At 35.7% G+C, this 24836-nt stretch overlaps 1 protein-coding gene across 1 annotated transcript; it reads right to left on the bottom strand.

The window, feature by feature from the left end:
- Window positions 1-7043: 7043 nt before the first annotated feature.
- Fancf (FA complementation group F) lies at window positions 7044-10405 on the bottom strand. Its single transcript, XM_070032717.1, has one exon. It carries the CDS (start codon window positions 10392-10394, stop codon window positions 9309-9311), a length of 1086 nt encoding a protein of 361 aa, XP_069888818.1. The 5' UTR covers window positions 10395-10405; the 3' UTR covers window positions 7044-9308.
- Between the last annotated feature and the right edge of the window lie 14431 nt (window positions 10406-24836).

Here is a 24836-nt window from a genome sequence, read left to right as displayed (position 1 = left end):
ATCACAATTTGAAATGATCTTTTCTTCATCTATTTGTTTCATATATGTGCTTCACCCAAATTAATTTTCCTGTTTTCTTCATTTGATTAGGTATTTCTTTGGGTGGTGGTAAAATAGGCTTTGTCATGTTTCCAAGACTCAACTTTAAGATCCTGATGACTTTGCCCCCCAAGTGTCTTTTGTCTAAAAAAGAAAAAAAAAGAACACATAAATTCTATATCAAAGAAGAAAACTATAATTAAAACCATTATAAGCCTTAAACTGGAAATATTTTACAACACTTGTATGTGTAACAAAAAAATCTGTGTATATTTTACCAACAAATTGAAGATGTAATTGAATATTTCAACCATTCTGTTTTTTGGATGTTGCATATGTTATTTTTAATATCACTAACCAAAGAAGATCTATGTGTGTATGTGTGTGTGTGTGTGTATGTGTGTGTGTGTGTGTGTGTGTGTGTATAATTTCAGCTGTTCAGTGGAGTAACCTGCAGCAGCCACATGTAACTGTTTGAATTCAATGTAAAATTAATTTTAATAAAGCAGCTCAGTTGAATTGACAGATTTTAATAAAGTTACCCAGTTGCACAGACATATTTAGGTCTCTTCATAAGCACATACAGCTGCATATACACACTGGACAGATTGTGTTATCTTTGTCATAGAACAATTTGCCGTTACAGCATTGTTTTTCAATCTTGGTATAGAGAGTTGAGAGAAAGCCTATCAGGAGTGGAGAACATCTAGCCTGAGAGCCACATCAAGATTCAAAACAATAATGTGGCACATGACGGGACAGACAGGCCTACTTATCAGTGTCCAATGGCTTTGCTGCCTTTCTTTCCTGATCAGTTGTATGGCCCATGAATGATGATCTCAATATCCAGTTGCCCCAGGCAGAAAAAAAATCCTTGCCCATATCTACAGGGTACTTTTTCTAAAGTCATAAGACCTTTTGTCCATCAACCCTTCAGTGCCAAACACAGCTGTTAGGGTGCAATTATTTTCCATTTCTTTAGGACTTATCATGCTTTTAGTTTGCTGTGGTACCTACTTTTTTGATACAAACATTTCCCTCTTGGTATATATGTATATATGTACATATGTTTTTTGGTTTTGTTTTAGTTTCTTATTTGTTTGATAGAAAGCACATAATATTCATCATTACTTGCTGCCAGAGAACAAGAAACCTGATTAGTTAAAATTAGAATGTCATCATGAAGGGGAAAAATAAATTAGAATATTCAGTGCACTTCATTTATTCAGGGTTTCCTGTCATTTAATATAAGATTTTCCTGCCAAGATCTGAAACCCTTCTTAGTTTTATAGGTTCTTTCTTTCCAGATGACCTATTATGATAGTTATTTCACACGTTTCAGGTCTTACTTGCTTCCCTTCTTTCTCACTTTGAGGGGTGACTTGTGTAATATTTTTCATTACTGAGGTTAATACCATCTACCCATGCTTTCACCTTTAATGCTAGTCATTCTTGTCAATAACTCTTGTCTCCCTCTTCCTGCTGCCACAAGCTTAGTGAAGGGCCTGTTTCTGTTCCATAATTATTATGCCTTTTGTCACTTTTTTCATTCTGTCAATCCTATTCTTTCCTAACATATTAAACCTCAGACTCCTCCCTAGCTTCATTTTCTATCAAGTACAATTATATGGTTCCAAATAACAGATTTTCCCCTTGTCAATTTATTTATTGAAAAATCATAGGTCCCTTGATAAAAGAATAATTGGATAAAAGAACAGAGAATAGTAGAAATTACTCAACTTGAACAAAAGGAAAAGGAAATAGACACGGGATGTGGAACAGGAACAGAAACTTGAGGACCTTTGAGACTAAAGATATATATCATCATCATCTCAATACAGTCTAGGAAGGAGAGGAGATGGAATGGAAAAAAAATACTAGAGACATAATGGCTGACACACCTTCCAAATTTAGGAAAAGATATAAGCCTACCAATCCAAAAAGCTGTGCAAAATTCAAATAAGACAATTCCGTAGAATTCAACACAAAGATATTGTTAAGTATCTATATTCATATCAAATTTATTTTTGTTACACATACCAGTATTGGGATTTGAACCCACAGCTTCATACTTTCACTTTTTCCATCTTCTCAAGGCTGGTTCTCTATCATCTGAGCCACATCTTCTTTCTTTGCTGGTTAATTTGAGACAAGATTATCATGGACTTTTCTGCCCAGGCTGGCTTTGAACTACAATCTTCAATTCTCAGGTTCCTGAGTAGCTATGATCATAGGCATATGCCATCAATGCCTGGCTTATATCAAAAGTCTAAAAACTACAATGAAATATAAATATTGAAGCAGTGAGAAACAAAGGACATTTTTCCTCCATAGGGGAAAATCAATTCAAATGATACGTTCATCATCAGAAACCATAAATAACAAGAAGGAAACCTTACAACACTATCAAAAGCTAAAAGAAATGTCAGTCTTAAATCCTTTATCTGGCTAAATTTTATTTGAAAAACCCATTACATTGCAGAAGTTCAGTTAATACATTTTCTCTTCTTCTAAAATAGGACTAAAGAAAGGTTTTTCAAAGTCATGCTTTGTTTTATTGAAAAAAATGTTTTTTAAATTTATATAGTTTGAAACTTATAAAAGTGAAATTTTCATGATTGCTCAGACATGTTATATGATAACATTTATCCATAAATAAATTTAATTGTATGATAAAATTTAGTCATAAAGGAGTCCTTTTGGTTTCTTTAGTTTCAGTATCATAAAATTACTGGGTATTTTTAAATCGTCTTTTACCTTAAATAATGCCTTTGAATTGTAATATAATAGTAATTGTAATATGCCACTCACAGAACTAGACAATGAATATGAATATAATCTGTTTAACAAATTTCAGAGACCATATCATTCAAATATCTTGCCTTAACTAACATCTGTAATGACAAATAATGAAATCATTTTGAACCTACAGGGGCCAATTTGCTGGTGCACTGCACAAGGTCTGGTGCTTTCCAGCTATAATTAGGAAATGGTGCTATTCTTGATGAGTTTTGGTTACTACAGTAATTCCACATGCAACCTACATCTGCTGACTAGTGAACTACATCGTGTATCTTCTGTAAATTACTCTTGTTAGACACTTGTAATTTACTTTATGTTTTCAACAATAATTTCAAACTGGCACTGTCAGAAACCCATGGTTTTGCAATTACTGGAAAAACAAAGAATATACACATACAACCCATATTCATTCTTGCTATTAATATTTAGGTAAACTACTGAATACTTTCGTGAGTGGTCTAACAATATATACATTACTCTATATTTCCCATTTCTAAAATCCAAAAGCGAAAACTTAAACCCTTCCAGCCAAAAATGTTTGCTACAAAACAATGAGATCTCCTTATCTCTAGAAGGGACTATGAAACAATTCATAAGCTGCAGTGTTTTTCCTATTCTTCATTTTAATAGTTTATCTATTACTGAAAAATTACTTAAAACTCTGGAATTCAAATCCATTAACATTTTGAAATGTGCCTAGAATTAACATAGTACTTTCATCATATTTTTCCCTTAATATGGCAACATTGGTTGAAAGCATAGCACCAAGTTCTTATTCTTTTCAGACTTATTGTCAATACTCATAAATACATTCATAGCCTTACACAGAATACCCTACAAAAATATTGATATTGTGTCAAATGCTTGGTGCAATACTGAATATGTAACAGCAGTCCTACAGAGCTTTAAACAATTATGGATCCAATATTGGTCTGAATATATATCTGTCATATACATATTACTTTGTATATGCATGTTTCAAAAAATATAACAATTTTGGCTCCTAATATAACATATACATTAACATCAAACCAGGCATGATTCACATCTAAACACCAAGATCATGAGTTGAAGCACAGCTTATACATAATATATAATATATATATAATATATATAATATATAAACTGGGTAGTAAAATCTTCAGCACATTAGGTCACACCAATATATATGATAAAATGTTTGTTGGATGAATAAAATTTTGCAGCACAAATATAAAACTAAAATGTCACATAGAAGGCTAAGAAGTGTGTTTATAAAGATAACCACATACATTGTCTTTACAATAAAGGCAAATTTATTTTACATACTGGAGAATCCAATTTCATATAAAAATTTAAAATTAAATTAAGTCAGAAATTAAGAGATTATAATTCAGGTCTGATATACTGTTTGTATCATTATAAAACTATAAACTGATTTCTCACGTTATTTACCCATATTTAGATTTCTGAATCACTGTATAAACATTGCTAAGATTTAAGTCTTGATCACTCATGAGAAAAAAAAGCTAAAGCCACATGAAATTATAAAAAACTAGAAGCTCTTAAACCAAACCTTAACATCAATATTGAGTAATGAAGCTCCAAAAGATGGTTAAAGACACATTCATTATTGTAATGATTCAAGTTACTTTACCTGAGGGCCACTATATTTCTAAGCTAAAAGGGCAATCTTAGCCCACCATGACAATTAGCATCTGATAAATGGTGCAGTGCCATACCTCTAATACAATGATTGATCATTTCCAATTTATTCCTGAGAGAAATCAATGGCTCCTTCCTAGAGTGTTCATATTAATTTATGTTAATAATCAATACTTTATATTCACAATTTTCTACAAAGATGGTTTTTAGTTTTATATGTTTTTAGTTTAATATGTTTTTAGTTTTAGTTTAATATGTTTTTAGTACTGTTTCTGAGATCTAAAAATATGTAAAAGGGCTAAAAATGGAAACTTAAACTTAACATTGATGATTTTTGGTAACACTGAAGAGTAACAAGGTTTAGACTATTTTTTCAGCTAAATTGTAGCTTGAAAATGGCACCATCTATGGGGAACTCATATTCTCATTTAAATGTGTACTCCTTATAACTGCTACTAAATGCTTTATACCTCTTACATATATGGGCCAGATGATGATGCTTTGACCAAATGTTTATTCCACATTCACTCACTGAAGCACAGCTAATAGTATTTTTGTCAGTCGTGGGGCCTGAACTCCACCTGGGCATTGTCTCTCACCTCTTCAGCTCAAAGCTAGTGCTCTACCACTTGAGCCACAGCACAACTTCTGGCTTTTTTTCTGGTTATGTGGTGCTGAGGTATTGAACCCAGGGCCTCATGCATGCAAGGCAAGCCCTCTACCACTGAGCCACCTTCCCAGCCCAGCTAATAATAGCTTTAAACAGCACCCTAGTCATAAGAGGATCTTGGCTCTTCATTAGGAAACAGAGGCAGTTTTACTCTCATTTAGCCATAAAATCCAGTACAAATGTATGACATACATTTAAACCAAAAACTATAATAGAAAATGAGTTTTCTGGAGAAAAGAAACAATAAAATGTTTATAGAAGACAAGATTAAGCTGAAAAAATGAAGGACAAGCTAATGGAATAATGTAAATAAAAGTACTAAGACAGGAGAAAAACTCTGCAGATTCCAAGTACTCATCAACTCATATTTGGAGAGTATGATGGAAAAATGACAAGAGATAAGAAATGTAATGGGAATTCAGAGTTCTAAGTGGGAGAGGATATAAAAATTGAGTTTGGGGCTGGGAAGGTGGCTCAGTGGTAGATGCTTGCCTTGCATACATGAGGCCCTGGGTTCGATTTCTCAGTACCACACAAGCAAAAAAGAAAAAAGCCAGAAGTGGCACTGTGGCTCAAGTGTTAGAGTGCTAGCCTTGAGCTGAAGAGCTGAGGGACAGCGCCCAGACCCAGAGTTCAGGCCCCACCACTGGACCAAAAAAAAAAAAAATTGAGTTTGTGCTAACTACTACACTAACTCTTATATCCACTCAATACTTTTGAGGCTTTCACTCTGTACTAAGAAATGTTCTACACTTTTGGGATAAAATGATGAAACACTTTCTACAGAGAGAAAGCTGAGAGTAAATAACAATAAAAACCATCATAACCAAATAAATAATGCACTAGGAGGTGATGATAAAACCGTCTATGTAGCAAAAATGCTGAAACTGTGCAAGGTAATGAGTGGAAAGTATGAAGTAGGGAAGTTTGACATTTGGAAAACTGCAACATTAAGTAACTATTTAGACTGGCCCTTCAAGAAGCAAGAGGTGAGCAAAGACATGAAGGTAATTAACCACATTAATAATATGTATATATAATATATACATATATAATTATGTTATATATTGTATATGCTATATATAATATATAATTATGTTATATTGTATATACATATAAAATTATATATTATATTGTATATAAATATTATATATAAATTATGTATCATATATAATTTATATTATATATAATTATATAAATTATACATATGTATATAGAATATCTATCTAGCAGAACCATTTCCTAAGAGAAGCTGGGGTACAGTGTAACTATGTCAGAGAGAGTCATGGAAAGAATAGAGGAAAAGTAGGGACAGTGATAATTATAGAAAGAGACATCGGTCATGAGAAAAACTCCAAATAAAATGAGATGTCAGTGCATAATTTTATTTATTTATTTAGTCGGTCGTGGGGCTTTGAACTCTGGGCCTGAGTGCTTCCCTCAGCTCTTCAGCTTAAGGTGAGTGCTCTACCACTTGAGCTACGGCACCACTTCTGGTTTTCTGGTGGTTAGATAGAGATAAGAGTTTCACAGAGTTTCCTGACCGGGCTGGCTTTGAACCTCGATCCTAAGATCTCAGCCTCCTGAGTAGGAAGGATTACAGGCATGAGCCACCGGTGCCTGGCTGTACTGCATAATTTTATTCATTTATTTATTTATTTATTTTTGTGAAAATACTGTACAGAGGGGTTACAATTACATGGGCAAGATGAGTACATTTCTTATCAAGCATTGTAGCCTCCTCCTTTGTTTCCCCTTTTCATCCCTTCCCATCTTTCCCCCTCCCCCCTGGTTCCCCCACCCAATCCTCACCACCCCACCCCACCAAAGTTGTAAAGTTCGTTTTTGACATAACGACTTGTACATCTCATTGTTGCAATGGGTCCACCTGTATCCCTATTTAAATGATTTGTTTTTCCCTTCCCCTCCACAAATTATACCGACATCAAATACAGTGAAAGCAGGGGTTATACTGTGGGGGAGGGACACACAAAGCAACAAAGAAATAATTTTATAAAGGTGTTAGAAACAATCACATGAAAGAAAAAAACATTTGAATACATATCTTAGGATTCATTTCCTTAACATCACCTTTTCTGACCTTTTCTGCTTGACTCAGACATATACTAGATATTGCAAATAAGGGAAACCATGGGACCTATGTTTCTTTGGGCCTGGCTTACTTCACTTCATATAATTTTTTCCCAGCCTTTCCATTTCCTAACAAATGGGGCAAGGTCATTCTTTCTGACAGAGGCATAGAATTCCATTGTGTATATATACCACATTTTCTTGATCCATTCATCTACTGAGGGGCATCTGGGTTGGTTCCAGATCTTAGCTATGGTAAATAATGCTGCAATAAACATAGTTGTGCTGGTAGCTTTAGTGTGGTCTTGTTTATAAACATTTGGGTAAATGCCCAAAAGTGGGATTGCTGGGTCATAGGGGAGCTCTATGTAGATAGAGTCTTTTGAGGTACCTCCATACTACTTTTCCAAAGTGGTTGAACAAGTTTACACTCCCACCAACAATGCAGTAAGGTTCCCTTCTATTGTAGTGCATAATTTTATTTTATTTTATTTTTTTGTAGTGCATAATTTTAAAGAGAAGAATTTGCTTTATTTTTTCCACTGCTCTACCAACAGCAATATCCAATGTAGACAGTAGGGAGATCAAAAGGAAATCAGGACCACATTAAAAGGCTGAGCTTGGTAGTTCACTCTTGTTCCAACAGCTTGGGAAGCAGGTAGTAGGGCCAAAGGTAGAGGCCAGTCCATTCAAAGTTAGTGGAAGAGACAAACTGGAAAACAAAGTGAAAGTAAAAAAAGACTGGGGTTGTAGCTCAGATGTTAGTAGGGTGTTTATGTAGAAAACTCAAGGCCCTGAGTTCAATCCCTAGTACCAAAAACAAAAAAACAAAAAACCCCACAAAACTACTGACAGCATTATGTTAAATAACAATAGATGCATATCAATTAAGGTGGCATCAACAATGCTGGCAAGGATTTGACAGGAACTGACACTTGTTGATGGAGGGAACACAAAATGGGACAGCCACTCAGGGATGTACTTCGCATTTTTTTTTTTTTTAACAACACTGATCCTACTCTGATTTATGTTGTGTTTGTGTTGTCATTTTATTTAGTCCCTTTTAGTTTAAATCCAAAAGATTCCCATTTTGGAGATTGGAATAAGATTAAGTAAGACTATGCATGTGACAAACAAAAATATTACAGTTTAAAATCTTTATCTTGTATCTTAAATCATAGTGAGCTGTAGCTTTTATTTGCTTGGAAAAAAAAATCCACGATGAGAACAAAACTTTCTGAAGCACATCATTTTAATTAATGTATTCAGCTGATTAACTGTTGAGAACACTAGGTTAATAAGGTCATAGCTCAGGGCTTAAACTCCAAATAGGCCTGGTAGCTTTTCAAAGTAAGATTTCTGACACCACCACATGTTGATTAAAATAAAACCTGAACTCTGTGAGAAAAGCGGTGAGGGGAGAAAATAGCCTAAATTAATAATACTGATAAAAGGAAGCTTTGTTTGCCATTTTTAAGGTGCTTTTTGTTTGAAAAGGCATACTTTCAGCATTCTTAGGCTTAAAAAAAAATCAAAGTAGTGCTAATCCCACAATTTTAGGTACATTTCCAATACCTTTCTTTCTTTTTTTTTTTTTTTTGTCGGTTGTGGGGCTTGAACTCTGGGCCTGGGCGCTGTCCCTCAGCTCTTCAGCTCAAGGCAAGCACTCTACCGCTTGAGCCACAGCACCACTTCTTGTTTTCTAGTGGTTTATTGGAGATAAGAGTCTCATGGACTTTCCTGCCAGGGCTGGCTTTGAACTGCTATCCTCAGAGCTTAGCTTCCTGCGTAGCTGGGATTACAGGTGTGAGCCACCGGCGCCTGGCCAATACCTTGCTTTCTATATCTAGAAAATCCATGGCATCCCAAGCCAAATATCTGAAAATTTATGGTAAGAAATTAAGTCACAATTGGCACCTAAATCTAATTATGTTGTGGACGCATGAAGTACAGGAGACTTAGTGAGCAACACTGGCATTTTTCATTTTGTACACCACCTATTCACATTACTGATAAGAGAGGCCCAGGGAGACCTGCAGCCTGGGCCATAAACCCGCCCTTCTCACTCTCCACAGCCGTGTCCTACATCAGGGTGCAGGGACAACAACAGGTCCGTCCAGATGCTAAGCCCAGGGACTTGGAAATCTCCATCCTGGGCTTTACAGGACTCCAGAGAAGTTAGGACCTCGTTCTTCAGTGGTGGGGGGGCCTGGCAGAGGCTTTGAAATCTATCATACAGATCCTCCCAGGGCATATCTTGGGACTCAGTTCCAACCCAAAGGCCTTGCTGGAGGTCGTAGTGCAGACGTTGCCCCCAGGCAATGAGCAGGCTCATGTAGACGCGTGCAAACGCTGGGTGACAACTTGCCACCGAAGTCAAGAGCCCGGCTGGGAGGGTTCGGCAAAAGGCGGTCCGGACATCGGGCTCGCTCAGGAGCCAACGGAGGAGCTCCTGACTCGCCTCGGTGGGTGTCCTGGGGTCGTCGTCCCCTTCCAGCTGCGACGGGGGCCCGGGGGGCGAGGGAGGGGGCACCAGCGCCACCGCCAGCACCTGCAGGAAGTGGGTGTGCGGCCCGCGCTCCCACAGGCTGCCGAGAAGCCCGGCGGCGCCCCCGGCCTCTCCCGCCTGCTGCACGCGCTCCAGCAGCAGCTCGGCCTGGGTCTTTACCAGTGGGTCCTGCCGGATGTCGGGGGTCGCTCGGCTGCCGTGGCCGCGCAGCAGGTGGATCGCGCACCCGCGGCGGGCAAGACCCAGCAGGCTGTCGGGGAGGGTGGCCTGCTCGGCATCCCGGGCTCCGGGCCCGGGAAAGAGCTGCCGCAGCAGGGCGTGATACGCAGCCTCCCCCAGAGCCCGGTTCCGCAACAGGCGGAGAGCCAGCAAGGCGTCGCAGTGCCCGAGGGCCCGGAAGCTCAGCCACCCCGGGCCCGGGCCCCGCTCGCCGCGGGGTCTCCAGTGGCTCCGCAAGCGCCGCTCCACGGCCGTGCGGATGCGACCGTGGCCGCTAAAGCGTCCGTGCACATGGCGCAGGTAGCGAGCCCACTGTAAGGCCCGGCGAACGGTGGTGGGGTCCCAGGTGCTGACGTGGGTCGTGCCAGACACCGCCACGACCTCAGCAAAGCGGTCCAGGTACTGCAGAAGCTGTTCCATCTGCGCGCCGCCAGACCTGACTTCCGCTTTCACCTTGGAGACTGTGACTCCCGGCGTGCTGATTGGACAGTGTGGAACACTGAGACACGCCTTTCTTTAATGCGATTGGATTAGACGCATGTCAATCTCAGAGTGACTTTATCCGGGTCTTTTGAATCTGGGGAATTTTAATAATCTTTCTGATTTTCATTTCGCTGCGCATGCAGGAAGTTCTCGGTGGAGAAAGCATTAATGTAGGAGGGTCTTAGCAAGAATCCGAGGAGCCACAAGAGATATCCAGCCAGTCAGGAACGTCTTTGTGCTTTCCCCTTTTGCTGTGGAAATAGCCTTAGGTAGAAAACTTTTGAATTTTGATAAAAGTTATATCTTTTCTGAGCTTTATTATAATTGCCTAACACCGGAGACATACTATTGCAGGTGAAGAAATGTTGCTACGTGAATTTAAGATGTTAATTTGAAAATAAAAACTATTGGTCTAATGTAAGACAGTTCATGAACAACTTTAAAAAAAAAAAACCAACTTCAAGATGCTTTTCAATAATTTCCCTGAAAATTTAGGTGTTCTCATAATTTCTTACTTGACACCATTTGCCACAGAGGAAATGCCATTTAAGAGCACATAACAAAAATATGTTTGGTGAAAGATTTTTTGAAGAGAGAGATGGAATATTCTTGAATGTCATCAGCCTTTATTTTCTACTAGGGATTTTTAGAATTTTACAATAAAGTTTCCAACATAAAAGGACTTCTTTGAGGAGAGAGAGGCAAGCACAGGGTATCATACAAATCAGGTTTTGTGTATTTTTTTAATGTAAGAATAATACTTTCAGGGTTTGGAAAAAATTATATTAAGTGAAGTAAGCCAGGCCCAAAGAAGCATAGGTCCCATGGTTTCCCTTATTTGCAATATCTAGTATAGGTATGAGTCAAGCGGAAAAGGTCAGATAATGTGATGTTAGGAAAATGAACCCTTAAATATGTATTTTAATGTTTTCGTTTCTTTCATGCATGTGTTTCTAACGCATTTATAAGATTATTTCTTTGTTGCTTTGTATGTCCCTCCCCCACAGTGTAACCCCCGCTTTCACTATATTTGATGTCAGTATAACATGTGGAGGAGATGGGGACAAACAAGTCGTTTAAGGATTCAGGTGGACCTGTTGCAACAATGAGAAGTACAAAATGTCATGTCAAAACCAGCTTTACAATGTCGGTGTGGGGGGGGGAGGGGGGTATAATTGGGTGGGGGGAGGGGGGTAAAATTGGGTGGGGGGAGGGGGGAGGCGGGGAAGGGAAGTGAAGGGTAAACAAAGGAGGAGGCTGCAATGCTTGGTAAGAAATGTATGCATTATCCTGCCCATGTAATTGTAGCCCCCCTGTACAGTATGTTCTCAAATAAAATAAAATACAATTAAAAAAAAAAAAAGAATAATACTTTCAGGGATTAGCTATATGCTCACAGAATTCTAGAAAGGCTTTCTCAGTCACTGATATTTGCCTTAGGATCTAGAATGTCTGAACAATGAAAAAAGAAAAAAAAAGCAAAAGAAAATTCAAATGAGAGAAATAATGTAAGGAAAATCATGAGGGTATGAATGTGTGTATTCTATGCCTTGACTACCAGGAGCAACCTCCCACCTCTTAGTTATGATTTGTAAATTCCTGGAATGTTGTACTTTAGAACACAAACTACAAGGGCCACTATTAGGAAACTTTCATTAAAATAGGATATCATTCAAAACATGGTTGTTAGACAACATAAAAAAAACTAAGAAAAGAAAGGCTTTCGTGAAGAACTTAAGTTAAAGGACCCTGAGGATTATTACAATATTTACATGAGGCATTCCAAAATGAATCTTGTGCCTGTCTTTTAATATTTACTGGACTACCATCAATGCATGATGTCCATGAAGTTTGCAATACTGGCCCCACTGCAGCTGAGTAGATAAGGCCTGACAACTCATGGAGTAATGTTGATCTGATTTTTTTTTAATTTAGTAAGTAATTTAGGAAACTAGACTTAAGTCTACTGATATATAGTATGAATCATATAATGGTGGAAATTTGTTCAGAAATGGCCAATTAATTAAACCTAGAGAATTTAGACAAAAAAATATTTCTTCTTCCAAAGTAAATAGATGAACACTGACAAATTGAAACAGCCATAAAGGATTGTGGATATATGCTGCCAACTCCTTCCCAGAACTAAGGCAATCTCAAGCCATGAAGAAAAATTGTTTTAACACAGTCCTCAGTCTAAACGTGTATGTTATCTTATGTATATCCAGCTCTCATGGTTTTCTTTTTAGAGAGTTTTAGTTGTATTGTCTATTACTTTCAATTAAATACACCCAGCTAAATACACCCACAGCTTTTTAAACAATGAGTGGTATGTAGAAATACTCAATGAATATTTGCTAATAGTATTGTTAATATATATGCTTCCAAATATAAATATAATTTCATTTCTACTTCCAATTCTGCTCCTTCCAACTATAAAAGAGAAACTACGGATGTCATTACAGATGGAAATGGAGAAAAATTTTATCAGAGGAAGATCTGACTTGTCACAGCATTATTTATCTTGGTCCTGGGAAGTTTACAATAAAAAACTGTTGATCCTTGGAACATTACAAATTGAAAAAGTGAGTTGTTCTCATTATTTACGTTGAATTTGGAGGGTTATTTTTACAATAATTGGCAAAATCATAGCATATGCAAAATCATAGGACACTCTCCAACTGAGATAGCAATGAAAACAAATTGTTCTGATGTCCATTTCCTTTCATCTAAACATCAGGATACATTCATCCCCTCATCCAGTTTTATTATCCATAATTTCAGCTACCAGAGATAAAACACAATCTGAAAGTATTAACTAGAAAATTCTAGAAATAAACAATTCATAACTTTTAAGCTGAATTCCATTCTTAGTGTTATTAAACCTCATGCCATCTCACTTTTGTTCTGCTTGAGAAATCAAATAATACCAGTGTCTTTACCAAGTATATGCTACTTCCACCTTTACCTTTAATTGTGTTGTAGTCTTATTGGTTATCAGATTGAGTGTCCAGATATGTAATGGAGTGCTTGTGTTCAAGTAACCTTTAGTTTCCCTAATAATGTCCCCAGAGCTCAGAAGTAATGAGACAAAGATGCCATCAGAGAATACATTAATTCTGTCACTATGTGGCTGCAGCACAAATAAGCAAAACAAACTATATCTAGTATTACATAGAACCCAGGATTTCAGGCAACTCCTAGGAATATCGGGACTCCTGTCCTCAAGGAATCCTGGGCATTTGTTTGGGCAAATGATGTTTTTGTGTTTTAACAAGAAATCTGGGCCATCATTGAAAAATATTCAGTTGGTTTGAGGACAAATAGGGGCAGTTAATACACTTGAATCTAGCTCCCATTACTCCATTCAAGTCAGGGATAAAGGTAGGATTCTTATCAACTTAGGCATCAATAATAAAGGTTTTGTATTTCTGGTAGAAATTTTGTGAAGATTATATTTGTCATTTTGGAAGGATAATGAAAACACTCTGAAAAATGAGAATGTTATTAGTAATACTTCAGTAAAATTGCAGCTTATTCATTTGTTTCTTTTCTCTTGCAAAAGTAGTATATGTGTGTAGTGGGGGGGGGGGGAATCCAATGAATTATAACAGTGAATTTGAAGTATGTGAGCATTTGACAACTGGATTTGCAATCTTGCATCTATTAAAGTTACAAGTGGCCCTGATCAACCTGTAGAACTTCAGACCATGTATAAAAAGATTAAATTCACCTGCCTAATAGGTATAAATAACTATCTTTCCTACCTTTTGGGATTACTATCAGAAGACTTGAAGTAAACAAGTATTTCTCTGTCTCTCGACTATCTAACTCTAGTGAGAAGAATTTTAAGTTCATTCCAGATATTGACCTCCTTTGACTGGGGCAAAGGAATGCAAGTTAACATCATTGCTGAGATGGAGAAAAGTATAGTAATGTGTTCTGTGGTTCTTTCTTGGATATATACCACCTAGATATCCATCCAGTGTCTAAAGTATGTACACACTGCAATCTAGCATAAGAAGCCCATGATGTTGGTGGATGGTTCCAGATGTTGCACAGGAATAGCAAAGAGCCCTGTAAACTCAGAGGAAGGGGATAGAGGATGGACCAAAGGAGAAGGTTCCTTTGTGTGCACAGGTCTAGATGATAGCTCCAATTCTCTCCTCATAAATTTGAGATATTCCTTTGGACTTGCAGAAGGAGTAGCTTTAAATGGCCTTAGATAGCTGTAGAATATTGCTCATTAAATAATGTATCTATGTTCTGAACAAAAGAGCTCCATCAAAATCTGTATGATAATTTTGTTTCTATTGGAAATTCATTTGTTTCATCATAGTAACATGTAAGAGTATATTGTCTTTGTAGGAGTAGGAAGAATTTCTGTTTAATTGTATCTTTTGAATATTTTTTTATCTAAAAAGGTATTCCTAATTTTATCAATCGGCATTTCTAGTCAATACACACTGTTAGAAATGTGAAGTGAACTTTGTTTAAAAGTCTTGATAAACAAAGAACATCATATGCTTATATGGACATATCATGATGAAATTCTATGTTCAATTTAATATACACCAATAAACATTTCTGCGTTGCTTTTGTTTGTTTTTTGCTGATCCTGGGGTTTGAACTTTGAGCCTGGGCGCTACCCCTGAGCTCCTCTTATTCAAGGCTAGAGCTCTGACACTTGAGCTACATCACTGCTGGCTTTTTTTGGGATTAATTTGAGACAAAAGTCTCACAGACTTTCCTGCAGGCTGGCTTCAAAGTGCAATACTCAGCTCTCAGCCTCCTAAATAGCTAGCATTGATTACAAGCATAAGCCACAGGTGCCCAAACCCATAAAAATCTCTTAATCAGCAATTTGGACTCATCATTCAAAATAAGAATGTTATTAATAAAATTGTACTTGTAAAGTCAAATTAATGTTTATCTTCAAAACACACTTTGAATTTGCCTTTCTAAGAAATGATGCTATTTTACCTCTCCCTTGAATCTATCATATTTCAGTTAATATATTTGTATATACTTGCATACCACCCAACATATTTACTTTTAAATTTATAAGCTAAAATGAGCTTCCACATATAAGGGAAAGCATGTATTGTTTGTGTTTCTGGGCTTGACTTTTACCATAATTTTTTCCAGTTCTTTCCATTTTTTTTTTTTACCAATAATACAATATTATTCTTTCTAATAGATGAGAAGCAGGTACTTGAAAGGGGTGAGGAAGGCTTAAAGGGAAAAGGATAAATGGGTGAAGAAGAAAAGAGGGTAAGAATGCAGTCAAGAACCCACATATAGCTTGCAAAATGAGGAACAGTGAGGATTGGGGTGAGAAGGGGAGGGGTGGCTGAGAATGTTGAAAAGGATGACAGTTGATCAAGATGCATTGTTTTCATAAACTTTTGTTAAGTGGCAACTCCTTGTACAACTGTGTAAGGACAATAAAAATGAAGTTTGAAATGTTGGAAATTTTCATATAAATTTAATATTTAAAATTGTCTCTATAATCAGGTGCTGGTGGCTTATGCCTGTAATCCTAGCTACTCAGTAGGCTGAGATCTGAGGATCGTGGTTTGAAGCCAGCTCATTCAGAAAAGACTCTTCTCTCCAATTAACCAAAACTGGAAATGGAGTTGTGGCTCAAAGTGATAGAACACCACCCTGAACACAAAAACTCAGGGACAGTGCCCAGGACCTGAGTTCTAGCCTCATGACCAAAAAATAAAAAAATTAAAAAAAATACAAAATCCTCTATACAAAGAAATTGCAAGCTTCCCCTGCCCCCCAACATTTTATAATGCCTTGCAAATCTTTGGTTGAATGTCTGTGTCTTGATGAGATAGGCTAGAAAGAATTACGCTAAGGGAGGCATTCTCTATCACAAGACATTAAGGAAAGGCTGCAAGACAAAGAGGAATGTGACCTGAATTAGTTGGTCTTAAATTTCTATAAAAAGAACTGGGAGAAATTCAGTTATTCTCATTGACTGTATTAGCACTATTCCCTTGCCCTCTGGCTTTTTGCTGAATTGAGCAATAAAAAGTATTAAACAACCAAGAAGGCAGAAGAGAAATATGCTATGATTCTCTTATCTTGCTGTCTACTGAGGTTTCAGGATTTGAGCTCACTTCTCTAAAAATTCTATAAAGCCTCCCTGAGTTTCTTCTGGCAGCAATAGGGATATCCTGTCTTTGCTAATCCCTGCATGTCCTAACATAGTATTATGGACATCCTTAACCTTGCCCATACTTCTATAAATACTGCTGTATAAAGTTTTCTCCAAAATCCCTGATTAATAGGCTCTTCTTTCCTGACAGATTCTTAACTAACACAGCTGCCTGCTTTCTCAGGAATGCTAAGAAATTTACAACAAATGTAAATTTGTGAGTCATAATATTGTCCATCAGTATGTTTTCAGGGAATGACAAATACTCAATGAGTGGAGTCTCAAATCCCTATTGTTGCCATATACTGTTGCCAATTTATGACAAAATAGTCATTGGGAGTGTGCCTAATGAGTACTATGAGAGACAAGGTGAAGTTTTTCCATCAGCACATTTAATTAAAGAGGAAAAAACATTACTTAGTAGTGGAGGCAATAGTTGAAGTGGATTGTGAAGATATAACAAAGGAATTGAGTTTGTATTAAAATGCTTTTCAGATTCTATTGACAAATTTGGAGTATTTGAATGATTAAGTCACATATGTTTATAGAACAGAAAAAAGAATTGATTGTTACTTGCTGGGACAATTGGCTGAAGACGGAAATCCAATAGAAAAATGTTACTACTATAGTCCTGGAAGAAAAATAATTGTCTCATGGCAGAAGAAGCAAAAAAAACAACAAACAAAAACCATTGAGAGGTCTTAAGAAGGTCATGATCAGGTTTGAAAATTCCTTCTGACGAAGCATTAACAAATATTGAGAGAGGTATTCTGTGTTCTGTGATTTACATGAATGGGTAAAATCTTTGTACCTTTAGAACGAAATAAAACTTACTTGGTGAATGATAGCAGTTGGAAATGAGAAAAAAATTATAGCAGAATATGAATTTGATGGGACATTCTTATATTATTGTTATTTGGCCATTACTGGGGTTTGAATTCAGGGGCTTGAACTTGTTAAGCAGGCCGCCCTAAGCCACATCCTGAGCCTTTTTGCACTCTAGTTATTTTTTGTATATAATCTTTATTTTTTATTGGGCCCAGCTATGAAGGGTGATCATCCTAACTATGTCTCTTCTTTTATGCCTGGGATGCTAGATACATATATCACCACACACAGATATGAACTTACTTCTTTAGGCTTCAACTACTGTCATACCTCACACTCTTCAGAGGCCTCTGGTTTAAATATTAGGTAATAGAAAAGAAAATTAGTGAATACTGTGTATTCCCAGATGTCCTGGAGAACCTTACTTTTTCTTTGTTCCTTTTTCTTTGTTTTTAATTTTTTTTGGTTGAGTCATCAGTATTACTTCAAGTTTTATTTTTCTTATTTTTATCTTGAATTTGTGAACAGTGACATGTCTGAGAATTTGCATAGACTAGAAAGAACAAGATAATCCCAACTTTTGAAAGATTATATTCTGATATTACCATATCAGTATGCTTTCTAGGTATGGAATAGTATAGGGACTTATCTGATGTTTATTCCACTATCTGTGGTCAGGTTTAATGTCAGGGAAAAAATGATAAAATCAATGAAACTAACTATTAAATATTTTATTCTACTAACCTTTTCTATGAGTAAGAGAGCTATTAGTGATTATTGGTTAGGGAAGAGTCTAAGGTCCTATGTATCTTAGTTTTTGGAGTTGTATTAAAACTCTAGTTCCATTTCATAACATTTTCCCAAGTAACTATAATAATGACGAATAAATTTACAATAGGAAGATCATAAAAAGCTTTCATATTTGTTTGTTAGAACTTATAATTCTTGAGATTTAAAGGACAATTTGGTTCAAATTATATGAGAAAACATCTTGTTAAAATTAAATACTCATGTCTGGAATCAGGGACCAAATTAAGCAAAAAAAGAATTCAAATAATAATTTCTCTTCTTCTTAAGTAACATCCAATTCAATTCCCAGAGTTTGACCATTTAACTAGATACTTTTTGGATTGTTCATACTTTGAAACCACTAAAATTCTGCTGGAAGACTCTTCTCTGAGGTTTATCATTTTATATTGTTTGCCAAAGCTTGGACATCTGCTTATTTAAATATCTGTTTAAAAGAGATACTACTCATATTTACATAAATTAGTGGGGAAATGTGTCAATAGAGAGATTACACACATACGTTATCTGCAGATAATGTATACATTTGTATTATAGTGTGAGGAACTTTCTAAGAAGGTAAACTAAATAATAAAAAGCTATTTTGTCTTTATATTACACCTAGATGTATTGTAAAGAAAAAGATTCATATAATATATCTTTGATGGCTTTGTTTCCCACCCGCCATGTGCTAAGTAGAAAGAAAAAAAATCTACGAATTAGTTTACCGTTGAATTAGAAGTTAGATTTCATGCAGAAGAGCTCTGTAATAATAGTTGAGTACCTTTATTTTTGTCCAAGAGTTATCAGTACATTTTTATATCAATGCCTGCCAGAAAAGACTATTTTTCTGGTTCAATAACTTTTTAAATGTCTGTTGTTCCCATTTTCAAGTCTCCAAAACTTTTATATGAATTCTTTCTGCACATTGTTTTCATTATTTCACAACCTTTATTTTTTTCTGGATGGCTGGTCTTTCCAGACATATAACCTGAAATGTCCTAAGAGAATTAATATATATAAAAAAGCCAAGCAAATGGAAAGCAAAAGCAAAAAAGAAGCATATAAAACACATACATATGGACATGTGGATATGTAAACTCACTTTTATTTTCCTTTAAAAGATGATAGATGGATCTAATTTTTCCCTATTATTCTCTCAGTAAATAGCAAATATGGTAAAGAAATTATCAAGAAAGTTCCTTGTTTTTAATCACTTCCAGACCTAATCTGAGTCTTAAATAGTCTAGTCTGTTAATAACATTAATGTCAAGCAGTGTTTTCTCTGAAGATCGGAACATTTCAAAATGAACTGGCTGAATGAAGCCAAGTAAGTGATTAAGATAAAATTCACTATATTACAGTTGCATTTTATTGTAAGATTTTTTTCTGGTATTACATTTACCACTTAATTACCAAATTTTAAATTTCAGGCAGACTTTGCAGAAAATATTCTATCACATTTAAAGGAGACAAGAAAATATGGCTGAATTCAGCTTTGCTATATAGCTTATATGTCATTTTGCTTTTAATTTTGAATAGATGCTGAAATGCAATTTTAAATTTTACACATCATTCTTTAAACATACTAGTGGGTGAAAGTTCCTATTTTCTTTTAATCTTACAATGAGGTGAGTCTTTAACTTTCTCCTAGTGATGTGATTTTACTGTTTATTGGCTTTATTGATGCTGTGCATAGAGATATGCACAGATATTTATCACAAAGAGATATTTATCACAAAGTAACATCTCTGATACCAGGATGTTGATAATAACTGGATCCATTTGAAAACTTTTCATTCCTTGATCAATTCTGCGTGTCACCAAATGCTTAAAGTTTAGAGTAGTATAGAATTACAAAGGAAGTTATAAGGTAAAAAGTAGGAAGATAGTGAAAGTAATAAAGACAAAACTTTAAGATATATTAGAATGTTTAGTTTGACTGTATAATATGAAATAATGGAAAATTAAAGATTAATATCTTAAATAGTAATAAGAATTATTATGCAAAAATAGAATGTTTTATAGTGAAAAAAAATGTTACCTCAAATTGCAATGAAAGAAGTATAATATTTCTCATTCGAATAAAATTTTCTGTATTTTAGTTGTATTTAATTTTATTCATTAACTAAGAAAAAAAAATTCATTTAGTGGTGTTCCTGCCTTCTACCTAACAAGGGGAGTATCAGGTAATACATGTAATTATGTATAGTTAAAAATATCAAAATGTACTCGTTTCTCCTGTAGCTCTCTGATGTGATGATTTTAATTACTTTGTTTGCAGATTTTAATAAAAGGGGAAAGAAGTTTAATTTAATTTTATAAGAGTGACTTACGGTCTCTACGGTGTGCTTTGGGATAGATTTACTTTTTTTCAGCACATTTGGGCTGCTTAGAATTCCCATGTTCTGGACTATGTTTTGGTCTTAGAGTATACTCAATCTAGCCCTCAGGTTCTAATAGTTCAAGTTGTTTCAACTTTAAATATATCTCTGTTGTCTGGTGTTCTGTAATTTCATTACATATACAGCCAAGAAACATAAACTATGAAGATGAATCTAATATCCAGACAATAGGAAACTAACGGTACTTCTGGCACAGCATTATATGGCTGTACAATTGGAACTTCAAAAATATCTCCTCTAAGAAAGCAGAATAGGTTGGAATGAGATCCATGGGCAATTGACTATTTTAAATTGTATTTGCAATGCATTTCTTTCAGAAAGGAGTCCAGAAAACAAAACCTAGTTCACACCCTATCCATGATAAATGGCTTAATTAACTAATATTGGCCCACTGCCAGATTTTCTAATTCTCTAAAGTTTTTCTTCTTCTCTTTCTTGTTTTCTTCCTCTCATTTCCTTTTTATATCCTGTCTCTCCCTCTCCTTCCTGGTCTCACACTCTTACTTTCTCTCTCCTCTCTCTATCTTTCTATTCTCCCCATATGTGTGTGTGTGTGTGTGTGTGTGTGTGTGTGTGTGTGTGTGTGTGTGTGTGTTTCTATCATGAGGCAAGAAAAGGACTCATCAATTTTGTCAGAAATATTCTCACCTGTAAGAATTCAGGAAATAAAAGGCGAGGGGAGAGCTAAGAAGTCAGAAATACATGCAGACTTTATTATATGATACACCCTAAAAGTGCAATTTACCTTTCATTTAAATAACCTACTTTGCTTTCCCTCTTTAGACAATCTTGTTCTTTTCTTTCTCGAATGTTTGTACTGTTCTGCACCTGGAAGCTGTGTTCCATTCTGCCTCATAGCACTCACTTTCTTCCATGGTACCATCCCCAAATCAGATTCTTCCGGTAAATCCTTGTAATGTTTGGCTTTTAATTGATTATTAACATGTGATTTTTTAACTGATTTTAATATATGTTAACTTCTTTTTTATGAGTCAAATATTTAAAGACATGAACTCAATAGATCCATCATCGTGGTAGGAATATTACTATCTTCAAGATCCAATAGGCCAGGTTCATTACATAGAGTTCCTCTTCTAAAAAAAAAAATGACAAAAAACAAACAGCAAGAATACCCAGGTTAATTACACTTTGAAGTGAAAGTATGCATAGTATTTCCAACGCAACCTTTTGATTGTAAAGACTTTGTCTTAAAATATTATTTTAAATTTCCACAATGCTTTCTGGATTCTACACTATGTTCTGTGTATGCAGCATGGCAGAAAAAAGATTAAAAAAAGAGGATTTCCCTAGATGGATAAATATTTTCCATGTGATCTTGAGCTCCAAAAGAGGGGAGGCAGGCCATTGTACTTTTGTCTCCTAGTACACCCCTGTTGCATTACGTTGCATTGTTTGTCTGGCACAACAGAAGTTTACAGTCAGATAGGTATAACTTGACATTGAGAAAGGCATTTTATTTTTCTGTGTCTGATCTTTCATCCACATGGAAGAAACAATTATATTTATCACAGTTGTTTTGAGGTACTGATATAATCATATTTGTACCTAGGACTGTGAGCAGCACATTTATGTTAGTATTAGCATGTATCAAGGTGATAAAGTGTTAGGCAATGAAAAGAATTAGGCAAATGGGAAGTGGTGGTTGAAATATTCACTCTTCAAATATCTTTTATAGTGATAGAAGATATTTATTTGAAGTAAATATATATAATATCCATTATTATTATAATGAATAGAAATAATAATAATAATGAATAGAAAAGTCTATTGATATGTCTGAGAATATAAAGAAAACTTGAAATGTGGCCATTGACAATTAGGAATAAAACAGTTGTGTTAAATGGCATGGAACCTATAGCATCAAAATCCTCGGCAGTTTTTCTTCCCACTGAGAAACTGAGCTTGTGGTTGGTTCAATGAACTAAGTATAATAGATGACACTGTGACTCTTTAGTCCAGATCCCCCAAAGCCATAGAACTTCCATGTAGCTTATACTGCTGCCTTCAGGGTCCTCGAGAAACACTTTCTGGGGAACTCAGCTGTTACCCCAAGAAAGCCAAGTCACATGGAGAATTTTTCAGTTATCATGTCCCCTAAAACAAAGATATGAGTGGGAAAACTTGTAGATCATTGTGATCCTTAACACTTCAGGTTTTCCTACTTGAGATTCCAGCTGCTATGTAGCAACCACTCCTCGGTGCTTTCCTGTATCTCTGGCAGCATCTGTAATCATTGTAACTTGGAGTCATTTTACTAAATCTGAGGTGATTTGTCACACAGCTAGAGAAACTGGAGACTTGAATGATGTTCGAGTGTGGATGATAAACACAAAATCAGGCTAAAGTCTATGAAGTCATTATCACTTATTGGTTCAAATAATATTTCTCAAGTCATGTAGTTGGAATTACCCCATTGTTTTGTTTTTAATTAAGACAAAAATTATGAGAATACATAGGTGTAATCAATATTAAAAATAATAGTATAAAAGATACTCTTCTAAGAAAGGTGGCATTTCTTCCTATTATGAACTGAAAAGTAGATCATAAACAGTCATGGTTAATATAAAAATTATGTAATAGTCCTCATGATTAGAAAATAAAATGCAATCCTGAGATGCTTAAAAAACTGAATTGATAACCAAATCTGTGAGAAAATTGAGTTGAAGTAGTAGATACATTATTATGAATCCAAACTTCTCACTGTGGTGTTCAAGACCATCTGAAAATCTGATTAGCTCCCATTATTATTTAACATTATTTGAAACATCTGCATCTCTAGGCTACTTCCCCTTTCCTGAGACTGTTTTCAGGTCTCCATGCCTAAGATCAATCCTGCTCCACTTCTCTGATGAGGATCCCCAAATTGTCCTTCCCACACTCTTTCCTGGAATGATGCCTATTTTGCCTTTCTTCATTCTCCCACAAAGTATTATTTGCTCCATATTTAGCTTTTTTTTCATTCTGCAATAGATATATTCTTCTGATACCTATTCCTTGCCCATATGGAAAATTCTTCAAGGGAATTACTGTGTTTAATTTTTGTATTTCCACAGTGCCTATCTTAGATACCCAATAAAGACTCCTAAGTTCCATTACAAATTTAAATGTTAAAAATAATATACAAATACTCTGAGGTAAGGTTGGTCTATGGAGGGAGCATTCCAGAAGCATTAAGAATCTCTCTGGGCTCTTGGTCGATTCACAAATTGATTTGTGGTCCCCCCAAAAACAAAAACAACAATTACTGTATATTTTGAAATTAACAAAATTGAGAGTGTGGCAATCATGTTTGTTTTGGAAAAAAAATAGTGTCTGGATGTGCAAAGATAACTGTGCTAGTCCCATACATAATATCATTCTACACCTAAACTTGTCCTTGATGAAAAAAATAATGCATGGTTTGGCAAGGTTTATAAATGCCTTATCTGTTTGTTCAGTAAAAAATTAAACTAAACCATAAGATGTAAAAACATATTCCTTCTCAGTGTATAGCATTGCTTTATCCCCTTCCCTGCGGTGTATCTAGAAGGGCTTGAATATGAAATTTTATATGATTACATAGTTCTGAAGTCAAGTAAACATTCTGTTTCTTTTAGGCTTTGTACTTCCTGTACCTCCATGAGTAATACTTGCTTTCTGTTATTTTGTAGAAATAATCTCACTTAAAAAAGTATTGTAGTGGGTGATGGCATATTGTTTGAATGAAAGTGTGAACAAATATATTCATCAGCAAGGAGCTAAAATGTCTCAAAGAAAATTGGGGTATATTTATTTCGGTCACATCTATAATTTGTATGAACTGTAAAACAATAGCATATGCGAGAAGCGGATATCTTTCCTAATTCTTGGCTTGGTTTTCTTGGTCTTAAACCTGGCCACACTTTCTGAAATGTGATGCCTTCCATGGTCTCCTTAGGAGTTTCAGCCACGTAAGTCCTTAGCGAAAGGATCTGGATCATTTCCTCACTCTTTTTGTTTTTAATCAATTCATCACATGACAGGCACCAGCACCAATTAGTGGGCGCTTTCCTAAGGTTCCAGATGTGGAGAAGTTACCCATTGGTGTTATTACAAAAAACATCAGCAGGACAAGAATAATGCATATGCATCATGTAAATGAGCCATAATTGGAAAAAAAAAAAAAAGCAAACATAAAGGCCTTTTATTACC

Source organism: Dipodomys merriami, unplaced genomic scaffold (genome assembly GCF_024711535.1).
Source record: "Dipodomys merriami isolate MVZ:Mamm:240054 unplaced genomic scaffold, mDipMer1.0.p SCAF_21, whole genome shotgun sequence".
Classification (NCBI taxonomy): domain Eukaryota; kingdom Metazoa; phylum Chordata; class Mammalia; order Rodentia; family Heteromyidae; genus Dipodomys; species Dipodomys merriami.
This window is presented reverse-complemented; position numbering and strand designations above follow the sequence as displayed.